At 38.0% G+C, this 27,065-nt stretch overlaps 1 protein-coding gene across 1 annotated transcript in view; it reads right to left on the bottom strand.

The window, feature by feature from the left end:
* Positions 1-22,777: 22,777 nt before the first annotated feature.
* gabra6b (gamma-aminobutyric acid type A receptor subunit alpha6b) overlaps positions 22,778-27,065 on the bottom strand; it is a 28,224-nt gene continuing 23,936 nt past the window's right edge. Inside the window, exon 10 of the mRNA XM_035666748.1 lies at positions 22,778-26,646. Coding sequence (XP_035522641.1) covers positions 26,634-26,646 — 13 coding nt within the window. The 3' untranslated portion in view covers positions 22,778-26,633. The remainder of the gene's footprint in view (positions 26,647-27,065) is intronic.

Genomic DNA, 27,065 nt, shown 5'->3' with positions numbered 1-27,065 from the left:
TGCTGACTAAGCATTGGAAAGAACTCTATTTCAATATTTTCTATACTGTCGTTATATTTTACATATATCATATTTATCTTCCTTCTTGTCTGTAATGAAATTGTGATTAAATACAAAATTTCTTCTATTTTCTTCTCCTCTCTTAATTGTGTTTAAATTTACATAATTATATAATGCTTGTTTCTACATCTATCTCCCGATCTTACAAAATTAACCATTAGTTAACACAGGTCGCAACACAACACACAACAACATCTGCAGTATACAACAGGTATTATTGAGCAATTTATTGCAGTGACGTGATATGTTTATAAGATTCATTAGATAAGTTATTACCCTGCATATTCCTGCAAAAATGCCGTGGCAACACACCTTAAGATCTGTGAATGTTAGCTCAGACTGCTCTGGGATACAACCAAACAGAACTGTAGATTTTGATCTTTCTGTAAATTTTCCTTTATTCTGCTAATGTCTCTTCACGAGTAGACTGTAGACATCAGTGTTAATGAAATCAAACTGTTGGAAGTGTAAAAGCAATAAGGTTAGTGCTTCTGCTGCAACCCTATTGGATTGTCCTTCTCTAAGAGCTGATGTATGGTTATGTCAGTGGTCATTTGTGTTATGAAGATCAACCGATTGTTATAGTCGAGGAGTCCTCTACATCTCTAAATGTGACTCAGCCTCCTCTGCGATGGACCTTGCTATCCTCCCTTTGTCCAATATTTCCTCTGAGTGCAGTTTACAAGTTAGAGTACAGACATTAATGGATCATAAACTCGCTTCCCTCTCCAGATGCGATGGAGAAATTGCAGTGTAGAACCATTACTGTAGCTATGGCAATTATATGGAATGACAGTTCCTCTCAAACATCCCACTGATCCCAAAATAAAGACAGAATGAGAGAGAGAGAGATAGACAGCGATTGCGGAGAGAGAGAGAGAGAGAGAGATGTTCTCTGATTGTTAGCACAAGGTAATGAAACACTGAAAAGGTGACATTATCAACATGTGGGTTGAGATATTCAGCGAGACTGTTGCTGCCTCTATTTCTGGAGGTGTGGGAGTATTTGTGTATTCATGTGTATGTGTGTGTAAATGTGTGTATGTGTGTGTTTGTGTCTGTGTGATTGAGAGAGAAACCGGTGGTGTCAGTGTGCAGTGTGTGTGTGTGTGTGTGTGTGTGTGTGTGTGTGTGAAAGAGAGAAAGTGACAGAATAAAAAACTGAGATAGAGCGGAGGAAAAAGAAAATTTTTTCACACATCTCCTACCTCATTAGAACCGATCATTCAGTCATTCAGCAAAACTGTGAATTTGTATGGAGGTGCTATTCTGGGTGGCAGCCACAAAAAGTTGCTCTTCAATTCCCACCACACAGCCAAGACTGAGAATATTTATTTTTGACACATATCATTATGATTAATGCCTTAAGAGTTGTTGTTAGTATATCTCAATGTGTCAAATGGTAAGACATGGAGAACAATGGCCTGCTGTGCACACCCCTAAATCAAATGACGAAAGCATACACTGCAAAAGTGTCCGTTTTTACAATAATTTATCTACTTCTTTCTAAAGATCACTGTATTGTGCTCCATTACTTTGAAACATGCACATATTTCCTCTCCATTGAGTGTCTAGTTAGAATGTGTGGAATCAGTGATGGTGCTTTTTCTGTTGTGCATTGCAGTATCCTTTGAAGTTACCCTTGCCATAAATCTCTGTAGAAAAAGGGTTAGTAATGTCATTCAAAAATGCCATACAAACTAATGTAATAACTTCCCTACAATACAATAAAACTGAAAAGCACATAATGTATTAAAAACACTATAATAGCAGCACTTTTTTAAGGCATTCTGTGTAATTATTCTCTTATGTTGAGCAGTGGCAAGTAACATGACATCATAACATCAGGGAAGCACACAGGAGAAGTATGCCTCTCAGGGCAGCTTCTCTAACATGTGGTTAAAGTTGTGAAACAGTTGCAGGTTGGTTAGTTTTAGGTACCAAACTACTTGGTTAGGTTTAAGAAAAGAACAAGGTTTTAGCCAAAATAATACATTATTTTTGGCCTTTGGTTTTACACAGGACACAAACTGAAAACCCTGGAAACAAACTTCTCTCACAGGCACCTGGCTTATCTAAGTTACTATGTTTAAGCACCAAAATTGCTTGGTAAGGTTTAGAAAAAGATAATTTTTGGGTTAAAATAACAAGTCAATGTTGACTTTTTTTTTTTCACAAAAGACTCCTTGACTATGTGGAAGTCCAGTGTTTTCCTTTCTGCCAGAAAGCCCTGAAAGCAAACTTCAGATATCTCATTATCTGGCTTTTGTTTTGCCATACATCAGACATAATCTCTTCCATCTCTCGTTGTTGGCATGAGCAAATCAAACAGACACAGACCATCAATCCTTGATCAGAGTCTAGCAGAAACAGAAGTGGTGGAACTTGATGGCTATTTTTTGTTTTCATTCTCCTTGCACTCGTTCAGTGGAAGCTGCTTCCACTCAGAATACATTAAATGGAGTGAAAGAGAAGCGAGAGAGAGAGAGAGAGAGAGAGAGAGAGAGAGGGAGAGATATTGAGAGAGAGATAGATATATTTGAAATAACAGCAAAATAAGTGTCTGCTTGTGTGTCTACTTCTCAACTTGTCACTGTCAAATACAGCTGCTGGCCTTTAGCAGCTCTTCTTACATGTTGTTAAAGTGACAGTAAACAGTGTAAAGGGGGGAGAGAAAAAAGCAGACGCAACTGAGAGATTTTTACATAGTTAAGATACCACAAAGAACGGGATCATTAAACTCATTTGTACTAATTGACACCAATTTGTATTAATACAGAAGTTTTTTCAGTTTTATTACATTAATGCTGCTCACTACAATAAAAATGTAAAAAACTATGTTGTGACTTGCAGCCACGGCTGCCATCACTGCTACTGTTGTTCATATAGTATTTCAAAAGCCCCACCCTCAACCCCCAACATCCACCTGTAGGCTTTAAGTCTACATTTCCCCCGAGATGGAAGTTATTATTGTTGCTCTCCACTGCTGTGGGGTTTCTTTGTGGGGAGTGATGAGGTCAAAACTTAGACATCAAATCTGTACATATTCTAGTTTGTGACTATTGAGTCATAATGATTCAATGGTCAACAAACAAATTCATGCACAAAGGAGAAATGTGATTTTCAGAGTAAATGCAGTCACTAACAAATGAAAATTAATAGTGCTAATAAAACTTCTCAGAGCACTAAAAGACCCCATCCATAAATAAGTAACAAAGAGTGCAGCCTGTGATTCAGGGGATATGAAAGCCAGACTCAGACTTTTGATTTTAGTCTAAGCCAGGGGTCTCCAACGTGGTGCCTGAGGGCATCTGGTAGCCTGCGACTAGCCTGAACATGTGGTGGCCACAGAGCATGTTCTGTAAATTAAATCTTAATCTTAAATATTTGCACGATGCTTCACAACCACAATTCCAATTTAAATTGGTTCAAATACGCTATGTTATTCTATTGAAAGTATTTATAACATGGATGTAGAAGAAGATGGGAGTGTAGAGAGTAGCCCTCTGACCAATTTTCTCCTTTAGGTAGGGCCCTGCACTTCAAAAAGGTTGGAGACTCACTGGCTTTAAGCCACTGAGGACAAAAACTTAGAGATTAGCATGAGCAACGCACGATTCCTTGGGCAGACAAACTGCCGTTATCCAAATAGACTTCAACAGCGCAACTGTTTAGAATAGCAGGAGAAAGACGAGTGATGAAGCCGTTTTTCGGATAAACAGCTTGTGGGATGCACTGTGTACTGATGAGGCATACTACAGTACCTCTAATTGTGGAGAAATCAATAACTAGTGAAACAGGTTTCATAAAGTAAAAGTTCTAATAAGGGTTTGAGATGGTCAAACACCCATCACTGCCATATAAATAACAGCTTTTGCTCCCTAATTTGAATTTATGAGGAAACCAGGCCCGACCTGGTGGCAGGCATACAGAATCATAATATACAAACATCCACTCTCCTCACAAATGCTTTTGCTTATGCCAGTTATATAGAGGCATCAAAAATAAATTGGGACTATTAAATAAACAAAAACTCCTTATAGCTGCTGTAAATTATTTTCTGATTGTAGGCACACACTGCAGCCCTTATTTCTGTGTTGACATGCATTGCCGCCTAATAGTCTTGTAAACAAGATTGTTTTATTTTTTGATTTTTTTTGCTATTCTGTAAGAAAGATGCGAGGAAATTAGTTGACATAAAAATGCAGGGCTGCACAGTAAATATTTAAACTCTATATGAACACATATGGATACAAAATCATGAAGACACTTTCATTATTCACACACTTCTACAATAACACCTGCTAACACAAACACATCCTCACCAAGACACACACCCAAGTGCACAATGGCCATCTAGCTTTGTGAGAGGTGATATCATCCATGCTTCGCCGGTGAAATCCAAGGTCAAGTGCTTAATGAAGATTGATGTTGGTGTGATGTGGGCCTAAATTGACAGCATTGACTGCGTGGCATTGTGTGTGTGTGTGTGTGTGTGTGTGTTTGTGTGTGTTTGTGTGTAAACATACAAAAGGAATATCTGGAAAGTGACAGTGAGAGACCAATATGTGTAAAACGTATGAGTTACATACAGAAACTGTATCAGAAGTGTAAATAAAATTCAGATCAGACATCTTTTATCTGTGACCAATGCTTAAAGGCTGTGTTTAGGCTACATTAGCTTGTTCCTTATGCTTTTCAACCCCCACCAAGCCTCCATTCAGCCTCTATAGCTAGTTGACTATGATTGATGAAAGGCACTAGACCACATTGGTGAGGGAGAGGTGACTACTGAAGCTTACAGAGGTAATAAGGTGTGATGGTGGTTGAGATGGCTGCAGTGGATGTATTAGTGCCACATACAGTAGAATGTAGGTTCACATTCTCTTAAGCATCAATCCCATTTTGGATAAAGCACTCTGGCTGAAAAGACCTTACAGGTTATGACAGTTTGAGACTCAGTCCTTTGGCTTTAACGTTTTAAGAGAGCTCTTCATGCTTTGATGATGTGAATGAATAGAGTTAAAAGAAATCCCAGCTCTTGCTCATCAACATAAGGAGGGCCGAATGGAATATATGACAGGACACTCTTAACTGTATTGCTGAAAAATCAGAAACATTGTTGCATGAAGTTACAATGAGTTTTAATGGATATATTTTATATTTCTGTTTTTGAGAACATCAGATGTTGCATTTATAGTGACATCAGGAAGAACCGTCAAAGTTTTAGTTCAAGCACAGGAGGCCTAGGTAGTGGTATCAGTTTCAAGATTATGGTTAGGCAATGAGCCTTAATTAATTCTGTGTTTTTGATTGAAAGTAAATTTATGGTTCAGGGTTAAGTTAATTCTAGGGTGAAGTTATTGTTGCTGTTACACCCATGTGTAACAGCAGCAATACATGACTCACAGTGAAGAAGATAAGATGTGTATGTGTGCACATGTGCATTCCTCCACTTTGGAAATGTTGCTAATAATAAAACAAGAGTTTTTGGTTCAGTGTTCTTTCAAATTTGCTATTGGTTACAACTTACAACTGATTTGTTTTTGATTTATTACTTTCTTTCTTTAAAGTAAGTGAAAAGGATTTGCATATACGCACACTGCCAGAAGATACCACTGTCATACCATTACTTGTTACAATTCCCTTTTGTCTCTGGCACTCATTCTTGTTTCTTGAAGTTTCAAACACTCCTCAAGGTATTTGGGACTGGACCTTGTAGCTGATTGCTTGTGTGAGGATGAAGAATGAATGAGAATGAACCTTTGTAGTTTTTCATCTCATTGAAACTGACTAATAACAGTTTTTCTGCATAAGTATTGTAGTATAGCAGTTTCTTGGAGCAAAGCAGTTGGGGTAAGTTGGGGACAGAAAAATAGAGATTTGTGAGTTTTATACATTTAGTCAACCATTAAAGGACCAGTGTGTTGGATTTAGTGGCATCTAGAAGTGTAGATTACAACAGATTACAACCCCCTTGCCTAACCCTCACATTCCAAGCATGTAGGAGAAGCTACGGGGGGCTGAAAACAAAAAATGCAAAAGGCCCTATCGAGCACCAGTGTTTGATTTGTCCCTGCTGGGCTATAGATACATGGCAGTTTAACTCTCTAGAATAGGACCTGCTCTCTCCTGTAGATAAAAACGGTTCATTCTACGGTACAACAATTCTTATTTTCAGGTGAATATACACAAATGAAAACATGCCCAGGAATAGCAAAGTCCATTTCTGCCAGTAGATCCTTCTACTAGACTTAGATCTTAATTCACAAAACCTTATGAATAAGGAAACTCCATAATTGTGATTTACCTATGACTGTTATAAACTGGTTTGAATGAAATGGTTGGTTTGTTTTTCCCATTTTATTTATTTTTAATAATGAGAGACTGATCTAAAAATCATTGGATGTATTCTGCTTTTTGAAATAAGAATTATTGCTGCTTTGTCGATAGAATGATTTACATTTAAGGAACTGTTGGAATAAAATGTGAATTCCCTTTTTCAGAGGCTGATTGACTCAACATATATCACATCAGCCCTGAAGCCAACACTGTAATCCTCCTCAGTTTTGTCCCCTGTGTCGCGTGTGCTTCCTGCACCTGTGGCATTTCTGAAGCTATGATTTCAAATTGTCATATTAATGCTTTTTCTGACCTCTAGGGCCAAGACATCAATCTCTGAAGAGGGAATAGAATTGTGTTGGACACCTGGAGCCATTCACTCTACTAAGATGGCCTGTCCACTTTATGGTGATGTTACTTCCAGGACACAGGGTCAGTTTAGCTTCCCTAAACGGTCAATGCTTCTCTGAGACAGTGTTGTTGGCATCTTTCTCCGCTACTTTATGATTTTGATGATCATTTGCTCAGGAGTGTTTTTAACTCTATTTTGTTTTTTTACACCTTTTTCAAGCAGAGGCAGGTTTTAAGACATGAGATCCTAAGACTAAAACCAAGGCCATGGGTCCTTTCTACTTCCAACCCATCTGACATAGCTGTAACAAAGTAGGGATTGACCCTTGTGTGCCTTCCTGAAAGAACATCACTGAAGAGGTGGCAACCCATATTTATTTACATGTTGGCATGCAGCTGATGCTCTCGCCCATGGCTGTTTAAAATGGGCAGGGATGGTTCAGTGTCTTGCTCAAAGAGAGTGTGACAGAGTGATCACATCGGCTGCTGAGACGGCAGATTGGAGTTTTAGCTCTACAAACACCTCCTGGAGACAAAGCTGGTTAAAGGTTAAAGCTCAATAAACAGGACTAAATAATTAAAGTTTTCCTGGCATGGCCTTTGTCCCAATTCCACACTCCATGTTCGTTTAAAAAAACAGGTTTTGAGTGGGCAGAGTGTTCACACCTACATGTGACAAACTTAAGTATTTGCAAAAGTTTTGACTGTGCTGTTCATGTAAGCTATTGTCCAAAATTGGTGGACTCCAGAAAGTATTAAATATTTGTTCTCTCTTTGTGAGCCTTCATAGATTATTTTCATGGAACACATTTCCACATGTCACAGTTGAAAAAGCACAGGTGTAAATTATATAATGATGGCTGAATTAATTTAGCTGCTTCAGTTCCAGGGCCCTAGTGTTGTGCATGCTGGCTCACAGTCACATACTGTTTTGTTTTATTTGTAGTTTAGTTGATAGTGTTTGTTTTTGTGTTACCTATTTTCTTTCTTTCTTTTTGGTATGATCACCCATCATATACCATTTGTATTCAGATTGTTATCGTTTTAGTCTTTTGGTCAGTTTGGTCTCTTCAGTCCTGTTCAATTTATGTTATCATAGCTTGAGTTTTTATGCTTCTGTCAACCTACGTCCTAGCTTCTTTTTGACAGTTAAATTTGACTCTAAAAATGTTTAAAACTCCACCTTATGCAGAATACATTAAACCTGTGACCTTTATGTTAAATTGCCTGGAAGTAATCATTTTCAAGGGATCTATTGTTGGCTGAGGTTTTGTGGGATGACAGCTGTGCTTCCGCAGGCTATGGGAAGAGGAATGTTTTCTCTTGTTTGGGTTGAGTGTCAGGCCTAAAATGATATATGCTGATGTGAAATATGTCAACTCAACATTGGCCCGAAGGTTCTCCTTGGAGCAGGTATTTACTTGAGCACCGTCAGCATATTGGACCAGGCTATAAATTGGTTGACATAGAATACGGCTGCTGTGTATTTCTATGGGAAGCAATCTCTGACAAGCAGGCCATCCATGCCGGGAAAACAGAGAATAGAGGGGTTGGACTTTATGAGGCACAGCATCATCATCATCACCATCATCATCATTGTTATTGCTGTTTACCAATAAATGCACTGCATCTCTATACTCATTTTTTTGTCAAGCGTCTCTGCCCTAATCAGTTTCAGTTATCATTTAATGCTTCCCCCTCTACTCTCACTTATCTATTCAGCACACTGACCATGTTCAGATGCCTCCCTTCTCATTTCTTTTCTCTGGCAAGCCCCTCTTTTCTCATTTACAACCTTCATCCATCCATCCATACACCCATCCGGCCATCATCCATCCATCCATTTATTCACCCATAGACATTCATCTATCCATCCAGCCAATCCCTTATCTTCCTCCTACAGAGTCCATTACATCCGCCTCTCATCCCTTATCCTGGGTTCACCTGTACTGTTATATGTCTCTCATCCTTCTGCTTCCTCCTTGACACACCCACCCTGTGCTAATATATCTTCTTCCAATTGAGTCTTTCTCGGACCTCCGCCTTTCTAAATTACTCTGGCTCCATTATTTGTTTCCTATTCTTCATTTGTTGTGTCTTCTTTGTACCATTCTTCAGTACGTCCTGCTTTCTTTCTTTTCATTTCACAGGAACATGACTTTTTATTAAACTTTTCCCCACCAAAAAAAGACAGATTTCTTTTGCACATTCTGTTGCTTCATTGTAGGCTTGATTTTGTCTTCACCTTACATTATCTCTCATCTGATACTGACATCCTTCTCCTTGACTATGTTTTTATCTCCTCTTCTGCCCTCCTTTTTCCTCTACCCTTTGCTCCTTTTAGTCCCATTTCCCGGCTAATGCTTTAACCTTTAACTTTTGCCCATGTCTGCATCTTCCAAATAACATTTTTCATCATTCTGCATCATCCTGTCATTGCCCTTTTCCACCTACGTTTTTCATGCTACTATCAGCCTCTCTCTCTTACTTTCTATAATGGACACAAACTTCTCCCTCATTCCCCTGCTCCCCTCTCCCCCACACTTTCCTTTTTCTTAAATCTGATATGCCCCCTAGTGTGCGCTCAACAGTCTCATTGTGTGTAGTTAGATTATTTACAGATTTTATTTCCATGCAATATTAGTAGAGCAGCACATTTTTTATGTGCAAATAAAGTCTAAATAAATGAAGACTAAATGTATAAATGTGATCGCTGGTATATTTTCTCATCGTTATATAAATTATTTTCTTTTTTCAGTAACCTAGTTTGGGTATGACTCATAAATTAACAGATGAAAGGGCCTATATTTTTGCAAAACTGCTATTTTTGGTTATAAAACACCACCACCATGTTTGCCTGCATATCAACCACATTATGCCATAGCTTGTTCACATTATAAAGATTATGACACAAGCAATGTATTGCCAGGAAAGAAAGCTGTTAAATTAATGTGAACCCAAAAAAAAATCAATCTTACTCATACTGTAAGCTCAACAGGGATTATTTAGGTTTTGCTTTCAGCTTGGTCATGCAAAACCACCCACCAGTGGGAAACACAGCTTTTACATAAGATCAACTACATAGCCTGCAGCAAATAGTTAGGAATCAGTGATGTTATTGATTGAGTTCTTTGACTTACACTACAGTAACATTCTTTGTGCATAAACCTATCATATAAAGTCTGCAAAGTCTTTAGAGTTATTTTTAGTCAGAACCACATATTGTTTTGTTTCCATAGGTGACAGTCAAGAACACATTACCATACTGTTTTTCTAAGGCATTGTGGGTGGTACAAGAAAAAACAATAATTAGTGTATTCCAGCTTTTAAGAAAACATTTGGTTTTCCTTAACCATGTTTTTTAAAGAACATTGTTCAAATGCTTTTATTAAATTGAAATAAATATTGGATTATGGTTGGTAGTGCATAAATAGAAGTCCTTCACATATTCTTATCATAACCACAATCCTGCTGCACTACTACACAGATTCAGGGAGCATATACAGCCGATGGTACTTTAAGCTTTGTTGGAAAGTTTGGGAACTGGGTATCCCAAATTGAAGAAAGTACAACAAAAAAAAAACACCCAAAAAAACAAAAACAGAAGAAAACCACAAAACCTAAGCGTTACAATTTTAACCATAATTCAATTTTAATCAGTCTACACAGGCTGCGTAACAGCTTGTGTGTTACTCACACAAAATGCACAACCCACAGAATATTTTTATGCTATTTTCTTCTCCACAGCGGAACAGAGTAGTCACTTCATAACATACCTATATGACATTTTACAATATTGTGATATTATATATGCTACATAAACCAACCAAAATGTGGCTTTCATTGGTGCTGATTATGGTGCCTCTCTGTTTTGCAGGAAGCATACTTTTTCTTATTCATAAAATGAAAATGTCAGGAATATGATATATCATTAAAGATTACTGAAGAAGACAGCAGAGTCCATGGAGACTGCCAAAATGTTTTTAATACTTAATCAGTTCACTCAGTAAAAAAGTAAATGTTTATATTCTTTTATCCTCCTGATTAAAAACATATATTTTGGTGCATGATCTTTCCCCTTGTGAGTGTCTAAACATGGGTTACAAACCACGTATAAAGTTTAATTTAAAAAAAAAAGGTACAGTAACTTCCTTAAACAGCTTGGCGCTGTAGTTTTTGGCAAACCTTTCACCAACGAGAGTAAATAGTGCATTTTGTTGGGTACTATTTTCAGTTGCGGATTAATATGTTCTTGCTGGATCACCAGACTAATCCTTTAAAGGCCATGATAATTTTGCAAACAAAGACTTATGGTGCTATAGTCATATGAGACACTTAAAAGACCAGTGCGTAGGATTTAGTGGCATCTGGCAGTACAGTTGCAGACTGCAACTCCTTCGCTTCACCCCCTCTTTCCAAGCACAATAGAGAAATACGGTGGCCCTTAAATGTCTCATTCTAAGTTAATGAAAACATAACAGTTCTTATTATACACTAATAAAAAAAACATACCTATGAATATTATATTACATTTCTGCCAATAGAATCTCACAAGTGTTACACACTGGACCGTTAAGTTGCTGTGGTTGAAATATCATAACTTACTGTTTTATGTCTCTTCTGTACCTGATCTGCTGTAGGTGAAACACAAACAAACACAAATATGACAATCTTAGAGGGACAAAAGTAGTAGATGACCTTTTCAGCTGTCCATATCATCAGTTAAACAATCAAGATAAACTGAAAGTGTCCAGGCAGACAATGATCATTCAACCAGAACAACCATGCCTTGACCCATGTTACACAACTGTCTGGTAGGGTCTCATCATGCGCTTGAAGGTTTATTATTCAGTTAGATTTGCTCTCATGTATTTGTGTTAGGCAAGGTTTGCTCAAATATTTGAGATCGACCGCCAACTTGATCTCATTCTTTCTTTGTATTATATTTTTATTTGTAGAGAACAGTAAAATGATTGTGATGAGAAAATGTTGTTTTTCCCCCAGACTTTTCATGACATTTTGGTTTTCACATTTCCTAGATCTCTAAGGTAAAATCATCTAACCATACATCTAAGAATGTATAAATCCATCCATCCATCCACATATCTATCCCCCTCTCGTCCCCTCATCCCACCATCCACCCACCCACCCAGCCAGCCAGCTATAGCTAGCCATCTGTTATTTTCTCAACTTTTTCCCTTGCTCCCTACTCTCCCTCTATTTCTACCTCTCTCATCTATTCTCTCTCTCTCCCTCTCTCCATCCATGATATAAACGCCCTGCTCCAGTGAGCAGTGAGCTTTTTCCCAGACATCCTGACGGAGAGAGACAACCTTGGCAGAAGACTTTATGTAAGCAGTTCATTAGCTTCTCGGCTCTGGACCCCCTACACTCACATGGTAATCAAAGTGGCCGCCATGGTGAGAAATTACCCAGAAAAATATCAATTTGACATACAGACTGAAAACACTCCAGCCGGACATGTTATGCAACTGTGACCCTGGTCTTTTTGCACTGCAGGAGTGATGGCATTGTGGGGCAGAAAAGGCCAGACCGTTGATTAAAGGGACTAATTAAAAGGCCTTTATTTAACTGTCCTTTTAAACTGGCACTTTTTACACAAGAGACACCTCCTAAACTCAGGTCTGGGAAACCAGTGCTGTGTTATGATACGGTTTAATTCCACAACAGAGGGCTGTTACTGCACCTCACCTGCCACTTGCAATGATAAGCAACAGAGTAGTTGCGGTTGAATAGAGTGTATGTCGTTGAAATTGCCTGTGTTATGGGAATGGTTATTGATTCTGGGTGCACTTACTGTGGCAGTCTGTACAGGAAGATGTGTCATATAAAAGCCTCTGCTTCTTTTTATGTTGAGAAATTCATTTTTTTTTTCAGATAAGCTGTGTTTTATATTAAGCACTGCAAAATTAATTGATTGTATTGGCAAAACTCAGGTATGAATCTACTCATCAGCTATAATGATATAGATTGTACTACCTAACAGTATATAAAGTAGTTAAAATTAGCTCCACCTTAACCAACTACAACAACAAATTTAATATATAATACTATGACACTCACAGGGGACCTTTTTCTGCATTATGGGTTTTTTACATTTTATTTTCAATGCAGGAATTATATTTGTAATGCAGTATTTCCACAGTGTGCTGTTGCTACTTTTACTAAAGGAAAGCATTTGAATAAGTCCTCCACCACTGTCTTTCAATGTGTTCATTGTGTGCGTCAATTTGCAATCTATTTATGTCAGGCTCTGTTTTGGATATAAATTTAGAGAAAATACAAAGGGACTGTATGCGTTTGAGTTTGAAAAACTAGGAAGAAGAAGACGAAGAAGAAAAAGAAGATAATGTTTCTGAATGAAAACATTTATTATGTAACACTGCCACTGAATAAGTGAATTGGGTACCAGCTAAAGGGCTTAAGCATGAATATTTTGAACTCACCCCTGGATTACAAATAATAAGACTAAATTATAATTTTATCTGACATGTTACCTAGGTTAGTTGCCTTACTGTTTGCCATAATTAAACCAATTAGGCTAAATGATTCTGAACAATAACCAGGCACATTCACCAGGTATGAGCTGCAGACTTAGACAGGGACATTTCCTTTGGATAGTTAAGCCAAAGATTGTACAGCGAAATGGATGCTGCTGATTCTGCTGTGATGTAGAATAAAGGAGTGTATGGTTGAAAAAAAACAACAACATTCTGATAATACTCAATCACAAATCACTGATTAGATCCGCATCTATTGTGTTTCTTAAAATTGACACATTGGTCCGTCTAATTGAAGAAAATAAAGCCCTGATACACAGACAGGGTTGCTGTCCTTTGGCACAAAAGACCCTCCCTTTCTCTCCCAAAAACTAATTTTTTTCCATTTTGTCTGACCTTTCCAGGAAACGAAAGAAAAGGAAAGGAAAAGAATGGAAGGGAAAGGAAAGGAAACTTATTTGTTTTTTGTATGTAATAATATTCAGTGAAATGAATAAAGAAGGTCTTCTGTTTTTGTATTTTGTGAATGCATGCTTAAGAATTGGAAGTGAAACTGCATAACACATGATGTTGCTGCCTGAGTGAACATGCAGATCCTGTATGACTATAACAACAGCAGCTGGTATGAGGTGTGGGAAAACCAACTCAAAGTTAGCTGAGGAACAGATGGACCAGCTGGTCTCTTCTGGTGGGTTACCATGGTAATGTGGATTTGACCTTATTTGTGTCTAATATTTCTAAACCCCCCCACCCCACCAAATCCTATCTTTAATAAGATAGGTATGTCCATATTTATATACGCATATGTGTGCTCACATGGATATCCAATTAAACACACATTACTTAGCCATCAACAAAAAACACACACGTTCATACCCGCTTGCCCACACGCATATGTACACACCTATTTCCAGCAGAATCCAACAGCACCCGCTGTGCTTGGAGTCACTGTTGCCTCTTCTCGTTCAACTTGCTTTCTAGACCCAGGGGAGGTCTCCTGTGTTCTTCATTAGCATAGGTTCTGTCCACAGCATGCAGCTTGTCATCAATCTTCCACTTAAGATATGCAAAGTTGGAGCAAAAAAAGGGAGAGGAAAAAAATCAGATGACAGAATTCTGTAGGTAAATTTTACAGTAGAGTCTAATGGTGGTAGAGTGGCAGAGTAGAGTGTGTTAATTAGTTCACAGGCTTTTATGGCTATATGTAAAGAAAGGGATATTTCCAGTGACAAATTGTTAACACTATGACCTCTGTCAAGGAAGTAACCGTATGTATGGCAACAGTACTAATGCTTCATAAATCTATAAAGGAGTCATTATTCTTTAAATGATCTGTGTGTCAAATTCATCTTGTGAGTGAAGTTTTTCAAATAAACTGTACTGTTACTGTTGTTGTACAATGAACCTTGAGCCACCTTAAATCTTAGCTGTTTTACTTTCTTTAAAGTCCTCTTTGGTTGCTGAACTTTCCTTGGTTGTTTCCTTCCCTGTACCAGTCTACTCCTCCCATTCTCAACCTGCCTTCTTTATAGCTTATGCCAAAATGCCAAAATGAAAGCTAAATGCATTGATTACAATGAAGTGTTCTAGCTACTATTAAGCTGCCAATAAAACTCTTTTTTCCTCTTGAGTGCATGGAGCCAGGAAGCCCAGTTGATGTATAGAGATGCTTTAATGCAAAAATCATGGTGCCTAATATACTGTTGGATGCTATAAATTGCCTACATAGCTGTTTATATACTGCTTTAGGAGTGCTGGACAGGTTAGAGGATGTATGTATATCAACATATTTTTTTGAGTATTTTTTTTCCGTTTGTTCATATGTTTGTACCAATGTAAATATATATTTTTATGCAAACCATGATCATAGTTCACATTCTGACATGGGACATCAGCTTGTTTCTTATTTCATGTTATGTGGATTAATGGCAGAGTGCATCCACAGTACTATAGTATAATCTAGATGTTGATGTCACACCAAGCTGCTTAATAGCAGTGGTTTCTCAATAAGTACAAATCTGCTCTCTCTCTCTCTCTCTCTCTCTCCCCTGCTGTAATCTTCACAATGAATGTATTTTGCCTAAACTGCAGTGTCAGGAGTAACACTACACTTCACACTCTGAATGAATGAGGGATTTAGGTGTACCAGTTTGTGGACAGGAGTAGAGTTAAAACATACATCACTGGACAGCTGAGCAACCAGCGGTACTGTTTAGCCGTGCAATGGGTTTGTCAATAATGTCTGAATACAATTCAGCCTTTTACAAGGTGTGAGTGAATATATGCCATAAATACAGGCGGTGGACAAATTTTTCAAGGACACATTAATTCAATTCTGCACAATAGCCCAGCAATACTAACATTGCAAGGTTAATTTATTATGATTATTAATAATATTATTTAATATATTTTTAGACTGTGTCAGAGACTTGTTGAATCAATTTTGTGGTTAGTTTGTAGGCCATAGCTTGTAATACATTGGAGTAATGGATTGCATCTGGCCTGCCTTATAATTTGTCCACCAAGTACTCTCCTTGATTATTTTATTTAAGAAGATGACTGACTTCCACTTCAATGTCCTGAACCATAATCAATACAAACAGATGGAAAACACCATTGCTATTAAAGTGTAAAACATAGTAAATTAAAGAATAGTAAATTGATGAAAACAAACATTAATTACTGATACTACAAATACTACTTGTGCTACAGTGCTTGTGGATCAATAAAAGTAATAAGGGTTAAATGGTCATATCCTCAGTAGGCTGCCTCTGTGATTGCCCGACCATCAAAAAAACACGACCATCAACGCTGTTTTAGGTGGGATTAGACACATCATCAATATGATCAATAAAGCTCCTTAAAACATGCTCCCTTGTCCCTTCAGACTGCCCATGTTCGCATGTGAGTACAAAGTGGCAGCCCCTTAAATGTAGCATGTTTAAGATATATCATAGGGAGGAGGGAAGCCCTTGATTGATTATTCTCTGAACCACCCGGTATCACTGTACTATACATTTTGTTGTGATACTGGGCTGCTTGGAAGGTTCCTCTGCCACCTCCTTCAGCTTGTCAGTTGTCTCTCAGCAGGAAATGTGTCAATTCTTCACATTTTACAGTAAACCTAACTTACACATGCATCCAGTTATTTTATTTTTATATGCACTCACGATTCATGTTAAATGAAATTTCTGGGTGTTATGAGTGGATTGTGGACTGAAAAAGAGGTGAATTGTTTCACAATTGTGTTACTTTGTCTTGTACAGAGTGTAAAACAAACACAGAGGGATGTGTTTGGAGCCAAGATTTGTCTGTCATGCCTTGTTTAAATAAGATGATTTTGATTCAAATTTAGTTGGCTAGTCGCCCGGGCCACAGGATCACATCTGTTAATTTCTTCTAATAAAACCTGGTTGCACAAACTGCAGCAACTTAATTATTAAAGTGTGAACTCAGATACATTTGTTACACTCTGTAACCAAATGGTATTTAGTTACCCAGGCAAATGCACAGGCTATGTGTAATGCTTTAGTTTTAATTGATTGGAGGAACCTGATTATCTGATATCTGTGAGTTGTACTCCTAAAGTAAAATGTATGAAACATGAAACTGAGTGGAGAAGATGAATAAATCCCTCATCTTTTCTCTGACAGTACAGAGTCTTATGCAAAAGGTGTTTGTGAAGATGGCGAGAAACACAGAATCAAAATAACAAGTCTGAATGCTGAATACAATGAATCCTATTTAGTGCCTGGGAAATAAGGATGTGAGTAACACGTATAAGGAAACAGATGTGTACTCATGAGTAATATGTTGGAGGAGAGTACAAGCTTGATGATGCAGAAGTTGAGATGTGACCTTTCACCTGCCAGCGTGGGAGACCCAGCCGCTGGTACCCTGCCATCTCCTCAAAAGGCTCCAACTGACCTCTTGCAATAAGAAAAACTTGGTTGCTATGGTATCGAGAGGAATTTTAATGATATGCTTGGGGGAGTTGCTATGTAGAAGCTTTACAGAGACCAGTTTAATGCTGCCAAAGACGCACCATATCTCCATGCATACAATAGCAATAGGTTATTTGAACTGCCAAAAGTGATTACAACAGTGCTTTGTTTTAAGTGGGGCCCAGGTGGTGGTGCATGTTCCTTTCCATTTTGTATGGGTATTGCACAGAATACTTTAGCCATGCATAAGTTGATTATGCCAAATTAACCATATATTATTTTTTTTAACACTGGTTTTATTGAAGAACATTATACACAATTCATAAAACAAAAAGGAATTTGAAGGATTTTGCCCTCTGAACAGCATCCAAATTTGTACAGTAATTGTTTTTCCCCTTGACACAATTTGCCAAGAGTTTTTCTCAGACTCAGAGTCAAATCAGCACACACAGACATTACACCCACTGCTAGAATAAGCCGAACACACTCAACAATTGTGGAAGATCTCTGATGTAAACATCCATAAATATAAGTGTTCTGTATAACTTCAGATCTGGACACAGATAGTAGCTTTACACCCTTTTTTGACAACACGAGGCAGTGCTGAATCTCTTTTGAAACCAAGCCAACGTATTTTTCTTTTCTGGTTATTTGCCTGAAAGGAGACACTAGCAACAAGCATTCAAAATTATGGAGATGCGCACTGTATCTTTACGATGTTGTTTCAACCTCCTTATTTGAGATTTCTAAGGATTTCGATCTTTTTGAAGTTTAAATTTTAAACAAAAATTGCCTAACCGATCAAATGAACCTAGGGTATGTGTGTTGTGTTCAAAGAGAACTAATGAAACATTTTTGTACTTTCATAGAGACTCATTTTTTTTATCTTACTTTAAAATGCTTATCAAAACTCCTCATCTGCCCAGTGTGGTGCTTCCATATCAAGAGTGTGCGGAGCGCTTGAGTGTATCGAAGGAGGTCGTTCGTCACTGATTCTGTAGTTATTTTTAACCGTCTCCCATGTGCAGGTCTAATCAGAACAGGATGTTCCTCATCAAATTAACCAGGAAATATATTTTCATGAAATGAGACTGGGTCTGTACATATAACCTACCATGATATAGCAGTCTAAGGTCAATTACACAGCAGGGTTACTGGGGCTAAATGCAGATCAGAGTTTTGCAATTTCTCCTCTAATAGCTTAGATTCTGATGAGGTCAAGCTTGTTAGTTACTTCATAAGAGGGCAATAAGCCACAGACAAAGTAATATTTGAAATAAATGACAAGTCTACCCTCAGTTTTTTTCTCCTTGTTATTAAAACCAAAGAAAATTGTACAATTTTCATCTCCAGCCTTTTGTAATCTCCCAAGTAAATGTTGTGAAAGGAGGGAGGCCAAGTTTAACTGTATAGTGTATCAGAAACATTTATTTTATATCAGGATTATGTCCTGATGACTAGTTTTAAATGTTTTTACATAGTTACATTTACAAGTGTAACATACATACAATAATAACTTTATGGTATATCAGATTTCAGGTAAAACATGAATTTGTTAATCCAGTAATATATGTTAGACAATATATATTGATACCATGTTATGGTAATACGTTGGTATAATACGTCTTAATAAAGAGGCCTGCATGCTGATCAAATTACCTGTGATCACATGCACATTTTATATGTTGATTTGATGTGAGTTTGCTTCGTACTGGGATTTGATTTCAACAATACTGTCAGAGTTGTGAACAGTTCTCCCATTTTAGCATAAAACTTGCATTAAAAAAACTGCTGCAAACTTAAAAGTTAAGCTTATTTTATTACCACAATAACCACATTTTAGTATTGATGACATTTGCAGTAATACATTTTTGCAAACTACTCTCCTCCTCATGCTACATCAATTTTACTTACTATATTCTATAACTACTAGTGTAATTACTTCCTATATTCTACAAATTAAGCATAGCGTTAGTTCAGGCAGGCCACAAAGTCAGGCTCAGCTCTTTATTCCAGAGATATCAGCTGATCACAGCTAATCATACACACACACTCATGCCCCTGAATGGCTCAAAGCTGATCCTCCTAAGCTTCTATTGGAAACCATTAAACTCGCTACGCTGACAGCTCAGCTGATTTCCCTCATGCGATCCAATTGGCAAATATCATTCATGGGCCTATTATAACTCTTTAGCTTGCCTATCTTTTGCTGGCTTCTCCTACAAGCCTTTTTGCATACCACCTTCACCTCAGCTCTCCTTTTTATTGTGTATCTAATTATCAATGTTCAATTTTTCTGATTGCATTGATGCTTGCTCTGCTCTGTACCCTGGGTCCTCTGCTGCCGTCTCACTTGGTCTTCAACCTTTACATTGTATCACATGAAGGGCAGGAGGTGTGGTCTCCCTGCTTTAGTGTCTCCACAAGGCCACATGGAAGGGCAAGGAGTCCCAGAACAGAGCCATACCGCCAAATGTAATATTCTGCTTTGGAATAAAAGTTATTTTGACAAAAGTGTTCCTGACTGAACTACTTGTGTAATCACATTTCGCAGAGATCCACCCTACTGCTGTGTAAGCAGCATTTTCCTCTTGCAGTACCGTAAGATCAGTAACATTTTCATGCTTGAAGTGTGAAGTGAACAAGTAAAAAACAAATGACACACAATTTATGTTGTCATCAACCTAAAGAGCAATCTCTCCCTGTTCGAAATAATTTTGCCACAAGTGAGATTGAGAAAGTCACTCCAGCTGTAATGAGCTTCTTCAGACCTCATTTACATTTCATACAGTTACACATTGCATAATATCACTAAATACTGAGGTTTTTCTTGGGTCGATAAAACACTGAGGACCCCAAAAGCCTAACTGGATCAGCGCTCTTCAAAACACTTCAGGCCCATATTTTTCCATATATTCAACAGCTGAAATGTGAGATGCCTTGTGATAGTTCCGTTCCCAAGATACTCTACAGTGAGTGAAACATCCTAAGCATTGTTTCATGTACCGTGCTGCCACTAAGCAGCAAATGGAATTGGAGATCTGTGTGCATGACACCACATTACATCCTTCAGAGGAAAAGGAGATGGAACGAAATGAAATGAGATCTAGCCGGCACCTCCACACAAACCCCACTATAGTGTGTCTGTCTCTCTGTCACACAGGGAGAGACAGAAAGAGAGAGTCTGAGTATGTTTCCCATCTGTGTGACACTTGGCGTTCCGGGTTATTGGCTGGTTTGTGCCGCCATGCTTCTTCTCGAGCACCAGCTCGGCATGTCAGGCACGAGAGAGCTGGAGTTCTGCTTGTGTGCCCCTTTTATTTATTCATCTTTTATCTGAATCCCTTTTCCCCTTTTCTCTTTCTACTTATTATATCTCACTCTTTCAGATTCTCTCCACTATCTACTGCAGTTTATTGCCGACTATCCTCTCACCTCTCCATCTTTGCATCTTTCCTCTCACCGTCTTCTTCCTGTTTCCTCTCTTCCCCCTCCCTCTCCCCGTCCTCCTGTCTCTCTATCTTCTTCTCTCCTGGGTTGACAGTGTGGAAAGTTGACGAATCAGACTGCATGTGACAGCCCGGCATGTGAGCGAATCCGATGTGGTTAATATGGTGCCTGCTGACAGCGCTGTGGAAATTGTTCACAGTGGAGGAGCACTGAGACACTTTGGCCCAGCTACCCTCAATCACCCTGCTGCTAGTGTGTGTGCGTAGGGGGGAACATGTGTTTACTTGTGCGTGTGTGCGCATGTGCATATTTGTGTGTGTATAAACAGTTTTTCTTGGGGATCAAAGGTTAGCAGAATAGGCCGCCTTCCATTTTCTCTGCCTACACGTATTATCGCGCTGTTCCTTAAGAGTTCACATCACCATGAGAGTGAAAGCAGAGGAGCTTCACCGGATGAAATAAAGTGATACTCACATCCACCTCTCATAATGGACTTACAGGAAACAAAGTAGGTACTCATAAAACTCATGTAACATGATGGCTTACTATTGATAAGATCATATATAAAGAGGTGGGTAACTCTGGGTGTGTTTCCCAGTCTAAACCTCAGCAAATAATGTGCAAAACACTTAGCCTACCTCCCTCTTTCTGTCTGAAGCTCATTTCTGCACCTGTAACTGAGATACAGTAAGTGATACCTTAAATTGAGCATTGCATTGATGTTTTGACACTTTTCATGGTTCAGGTATACTTTCTATCATTTGTCAGAATTTATTGTTTTTGTTTGATTGATACATTTGACTTCTATAAAATATTATCTTATTAAATTATATGAATAATAATAAATAATATTAATAAATAAATAAATTATTCTGTGTTGTTTTTCCCTTTGATATTTGATTTTTTTCTTTTCCACTATTTTATGTAATTTAAATTAAGTAACAGTTCTACATAATGAATAGGTACATATATTCTTAAATGATTTATAAACTTTAAAGCAAAAGTTATTGAGACAATCGTTTTTTTATATGTTTTTGGGGGCATTTTTATGCCTTTATTATAGGTTTGACAGAAGACAAATTACAGGAAATAAGTAGGGATAAGGATGATGAATGACATGCAACAAAGGTCCACAGCTCATTTGAGACAATCATACAGAAAAAAATCATTTCTTGTTATATTATTCAGCTATGTAACTTTATCTAAACACTTATTATCTATTATGCCCAACTCAAATTCACTGTACCTGTAGTGCATTTGGTTATTATTGTTATAAATCTGTGTCCTGTATTTTTGGTATATATTTGTTCATGCATGAGCATCTGTTTGAATCCTCAAATGTACACACATATTTCTGCATGTCAGTCTTTGTGTGCATGTGGTTGCTGTGTGCTCTCAAACTGTGATTTTCTCTGTGCGTGTGTAAAAAACATATGGTGAGTCAGTGTGTAGGAGTTGAGTGCCAGTGTGTCTGTGGGAGGAGGGAGAGTGGTTAGGTGGTCATGGAAAAGAGAAAGGATTCAGGTTGTGCACCAATAGGTGGCACTCTACCCTTTTGTGATTGGCTACGGTGACCCAGACTAAGACAGGTTTGGAAGAACATGTGTTTGCATTGGAATGGAACGAGAAGTTGGATGATAAAACTCCCTTTTTTCAGTCCTCTGGTCATTTCTGCCTGCCTGCTGCTCTTATAGTGTAGAGGAAAGAAAGCCGGGTGATAGGAAAGTGTGCTTGGGGTTGGGGGCAGAGGTTTCCCCATTTTGGGTATATGAATGGAGAGTTAACGCTGCTGGGGTTAAAGGGTCACTTTACTTTAGGGCTAAATGCATGACTTTATTGTGGTTTTTTAGGCAAAAGGTTTGTGAGTTGGCAGGTTTCTTTGCCTGGGCAGCTTTTCATCTACACCAGGGTGCACTGCATGTGCATGTGTAGCTGTTTATATATAGCTGCGTAAACAGGATTGTTTGTGTGTATGTGTTTGCAGTGCAAAGTGCCACTGAATGTCAACCAACTCTCAGTGTCATATGCTGTAGTTCACTGTAGTGTCACCCATTCACAGAGTAAAACATATCAAGAGAGAATTATATAAATCAAACATAAACACAACCCTTCCATTCTCTGAAGACATTTCATATCACATCATTTCTTTAATCATTGGTAGTGATAAAGGATTCACATTTAGCGTACAGTAGCGTTCATGTGTGAAATAAGAATTATTGTCTTTATACTGTGTGGTTTAAAGTAACAAATTAAACTGATTATATTAAACCATTGTGATCTTCTGCATGACAACACACTCTAATAACTATCCAAAAATGTAAATTTAGGCATCTGTTTAGATGAAAAAGGGTTCCTTACATGTCATATAATGTAGATTATGGCAGTAATAAGAACATTTCCTGCTAAGAAGGGCTACAGATTGCCCCTTATAACAAAGATTCTATTTTCATAATCCTACAATGAGCAGAGCCATTAAGGCTATTTTAAAATACTTGTCTCACTGCAAGTGGTAGTTATATACAAGAGGAAGAGAGGAATATGTAATGTGCGCATATATATATATGTATATATGCATATATGCACATACAAACTGGCTTTATTGAACATAGTAATATACAATTCTGTGGGAAAAGTGAGTAGGGCTTAATTTATTAACAGGGGACAAAATACCTGAATAAATAAAAACAGGCCATCCTCATGACAATACAAACTAATGGAGGGCAATGTGTACAAGGAGCAAATGTGGAGGAACTAAACTGCTCAAATACAACAGTGACAAAAGTCTGTCATTCAAACCAGTACAAATGGTTAATGCAGTACAGCTGAGCATCAAGCAGGGTCATACAGTTGGAATACAAATAGCAACCTACAGAAATACTTAATCATATTCACAAAATATACACAGAGTAAGTAACAATGTAGAGCATTCATTGTCTTCTAAATTGTGCCCACAATTTCTAGGCAAATGAAAAAAAAAAGGATTAACACTGGCTAAATGAAAGAATCAATAAAGCCCATGCCTGTGGAATGAAACAAAATGACAAAAGGGCAGTTTATGGCCGCAGTCACCATAGCAATAGAATTCTATATTCTATGGAGTTCACAACCTTCTACATTCAACAACCCTAACAAGCACATAAAGGGTCGGAGGTCATGCAAGTGCCGTTCTCGCGGAGGTGCGATGGAGCAGAGCAGCTAGGCTGTTTATATCAGTCATATAAAAAAAAAGCACACACGCTCACACACACACATCCATACACACCCTCTCACTGCAGCTTATTTCTGTTTCACTATATGACTTAAGTTTATTCTGCAGAAACGCACTCAGTCACCACTGGAGGTGGGAGGTCGCTGGTGTTCTGAGGCTCCATTGGGGTTGAGCCAGCAGTTCTGTAGCAGTCCGAGTACACTGGCAGTCAGGTTTTCCCACAATAGAGCCTGACAAACAGGGCAATAAGGGCTGAAATGCCCTGTCTCATCAGCCTCTGCCTCAAAGACAGAGCGGAGGAGGGTGAATGAAGTAGAAATAGAGGGAGGATACAAAGACAGTTCATACAGTCTGACACCACTGTTCTTTTAGTCCTCTGGTGTACAAGTTAAAGAAACATGCAACAACAGGCAAATGAACAAATTCTTTTGCACTCCATAATTGACAACAGTAGGCCACAGTTACACATAATTTCAATGTCAACTGTCCAAAGATTTGAAGTACACTCATGAGTCCTGTCACAGACCTGCAATTAAAGTTTTATTTTTTTAATAGCTTAACTCTAACCATACCTTAGTTGTATAGTTGCCATGCACAAATATTGTAGAAAGCAACAATTTAAAATCCTTGGCACTGGATGTAATCCGATTTTTTGCAGAATTGTCCAATATTGATGTTCTTGCCTGGCAATAGAGTTGCTTGTTTGCAAGTTCACAAAAGCTTTACAACTTCAGAATATGGTTTTAAACCATAGTCTATATTGCATTTTTCAATTGCATTGCATATTTTTGTTATTGAAAAACTATGTTTATGATGTAAAGTTTTATTCATGCATTACTTATTTATTATGCCAGCCTTACTGTACTGAGCTCTACCATGCTGGTCTGTTCACAAATGCTCATAAGAAATACACATAATTACAACAAATGCAGAGCTTCTTTACCAACCGCAATTTAAGAAAAAAAATCATAAAACAATATTAAAGAACTAGGAAATCATGTTAATTATTGTTATATAACTTTCATAGATGATTAAGAACAAAGGGGTAATTATCAACAGTTGTTGTTTTTTTTTCATAATGTTTGTGTGAGAAAATCAAATATCAACTGAACAGCCAGAGGAAGTGTACAGTTTTCATGACTACTATAATCTTTTGGCGCAGTGTGCAGGTTTTTCTATTTCAGAAGGTCCCTGTGTTAATAGGAGACTTCTTTAATGAGAACATTCTTGTGGATGATGGATGTCATGAGGAAGAAAACACACATTAGTTTATATATAGACACCACATGGCTTTAACATGTTATCCACTTAATTGGAAACAGTGTATAATCATATGCAAATCCACACAAGTGGATTAATTATGAATATGTTTTGGCATTTTGTATAATTGATGATGATAGGTTTTTGATTCTGTTTTTCACTGTTTTTTAATGAAAACCAAAAGCCAGATTTGTCATCTCAAGAAATAATTGGCAACCAATGTAGGAGTCTTTTAACTTCAATAAAATTACTACAATTAATGTAAAAAATTAAAAAGAAAATGAAAACAATGTTAGTGTATAAAGACTAAAATCTTCATGGGGGAACGATAGGGAGTTGCCAGGATACATAAACATATTACTATATCAGATGCTAATGAGTATATGTGCTGTAATGTGTTGATTGCATGTTTTCCTGTTTTTTTAATGCATGTCTGGCATAAGACACTGCCACATTATCAATCTATTATGTTTACATTCATAGTGCACGGACATGTGTTGCATGTCCTGGATTTGCAGCTCAGACTAATTCCTCTGGCTTACACTAAATATCTGGCTAACTTTGTTTTCCTAACAATTTTGCAGTGTCCTCTGTTTCTGTAAATTTTCCCCAAAAATGGTATACCAGATGGATCACAGCTTTTGCGCTTTTGAGTGTTTGTATTTTTTTTATATTTGTACGTGCACGTTTCTCCATCTGCATGTGCATGTGACAGCGAATATCCAACCGGGCCAACGTATCTGTGGAACACACCATAAAAACCCTTTGAAGATCTTGCTTCACATCCTCTGTACTCCATCAGCGGAGGGAAATTAAGCCAATGAACCACAAAATGTTGTTGCAAATGAGTGTTGTGGAGGGGGAAAAAAATGAAGAGTAGAAAAAAAGAGCTGGGAGTGAGAGAGTTCCTGCAAGTCAGTCAGTCACACTGGATCCAGTCAGGACAAAGGGTACACTCATTTCCTCAAGTGTGTTCCAAGTATCGGGGTAGGGAATGTGTCATTTCAAACACACATGCAAGATCGCTCTCATGTGTGGTAATGCATGCATGTTACACGCATACAGAAATAATACAACAAAGTAGTGGCTCTGCCTCTGGCGCTGCAGCCTAGCTAGCTTAGCTGTTATGTCCAGCTCCATCCAACTTGGGCAGGGAATACAGGACAGACACTTTTTTTTTTAATATATATGTTGAGGAAGAGAAATAAAGAAATTAAAGAGACAGAGAGAGAGATATAATACCTGTTTGAAATGGTTCCATAGCCTGGGGCCCACAGGCTGTGAGCTCCCAGGTCAAGTTGGCAATAGAAGCTGGTTCCTCTGCTCTCAACACACCCACTTTCCAAGGGAGTACTTAAAAAGAAATACAATGCACTGAGGCGGCATAAAAGAGTGCTTGGCAAACGTCTGTCATCTGTTTATTGTGTGTTTATATCTGCGTCTGTGTCCGTGCAGGTGTATGCAAGAGTGTGATTTCCCGGAAGACGAACTCTTGGCTTAGACGGTATCCCTGTAAAAAAAGAAAGAAGAGAAATAAAGATACAATTAGTGAAAAAGTGGCAGCTGTGCACACTGTCTGTGTGTTAAGGAGAGATGAGGAGAGAAAGAGCACCCTGGTATAGCTTCCTAGAGTAAATAACTGTTTTCTCTTTGAATTATAAATATGATATTTTATCACATTCAAACATACAGCTATATGCATACAGACACCTACTCACACACCTACTCCATTTCACATCCGTCCACATCTGCCTGCCGACAAGCACAAACGCTCATTGGTATGATGTAACAGCATGCTCCAGTTCAGTCTTGCTGTGAAGGTTGGCATCCATTCCAGGCTGAATTTAAAATTTGAATTTATTCAGTCCCTCGCTGCCAAAGTTGTTCCAAAGACCTTGTGAAACTCGTCTGGGAACCTCTGCCAGGTAG

This window comes from Morone saxatilis, unplaced genomic scaffold (assembly GCF_004916995.1).
Source record: "Morone saxatilis isolate NCDOM2014 unplaced genomic scaffold, NCSU_SB_2.0 Contig20, whole genome shotgun sequence".
NCBI classification, from domain to species: Eukaryota; Metazoa; Chordata; class Actinopteri; family Moronidae; genus Morone; species Morone saxatilis.
Note: the sequence above shows the minus strand (reverse complement) of the source record. Positions and strands in the feature narration are given on the sequence as shown.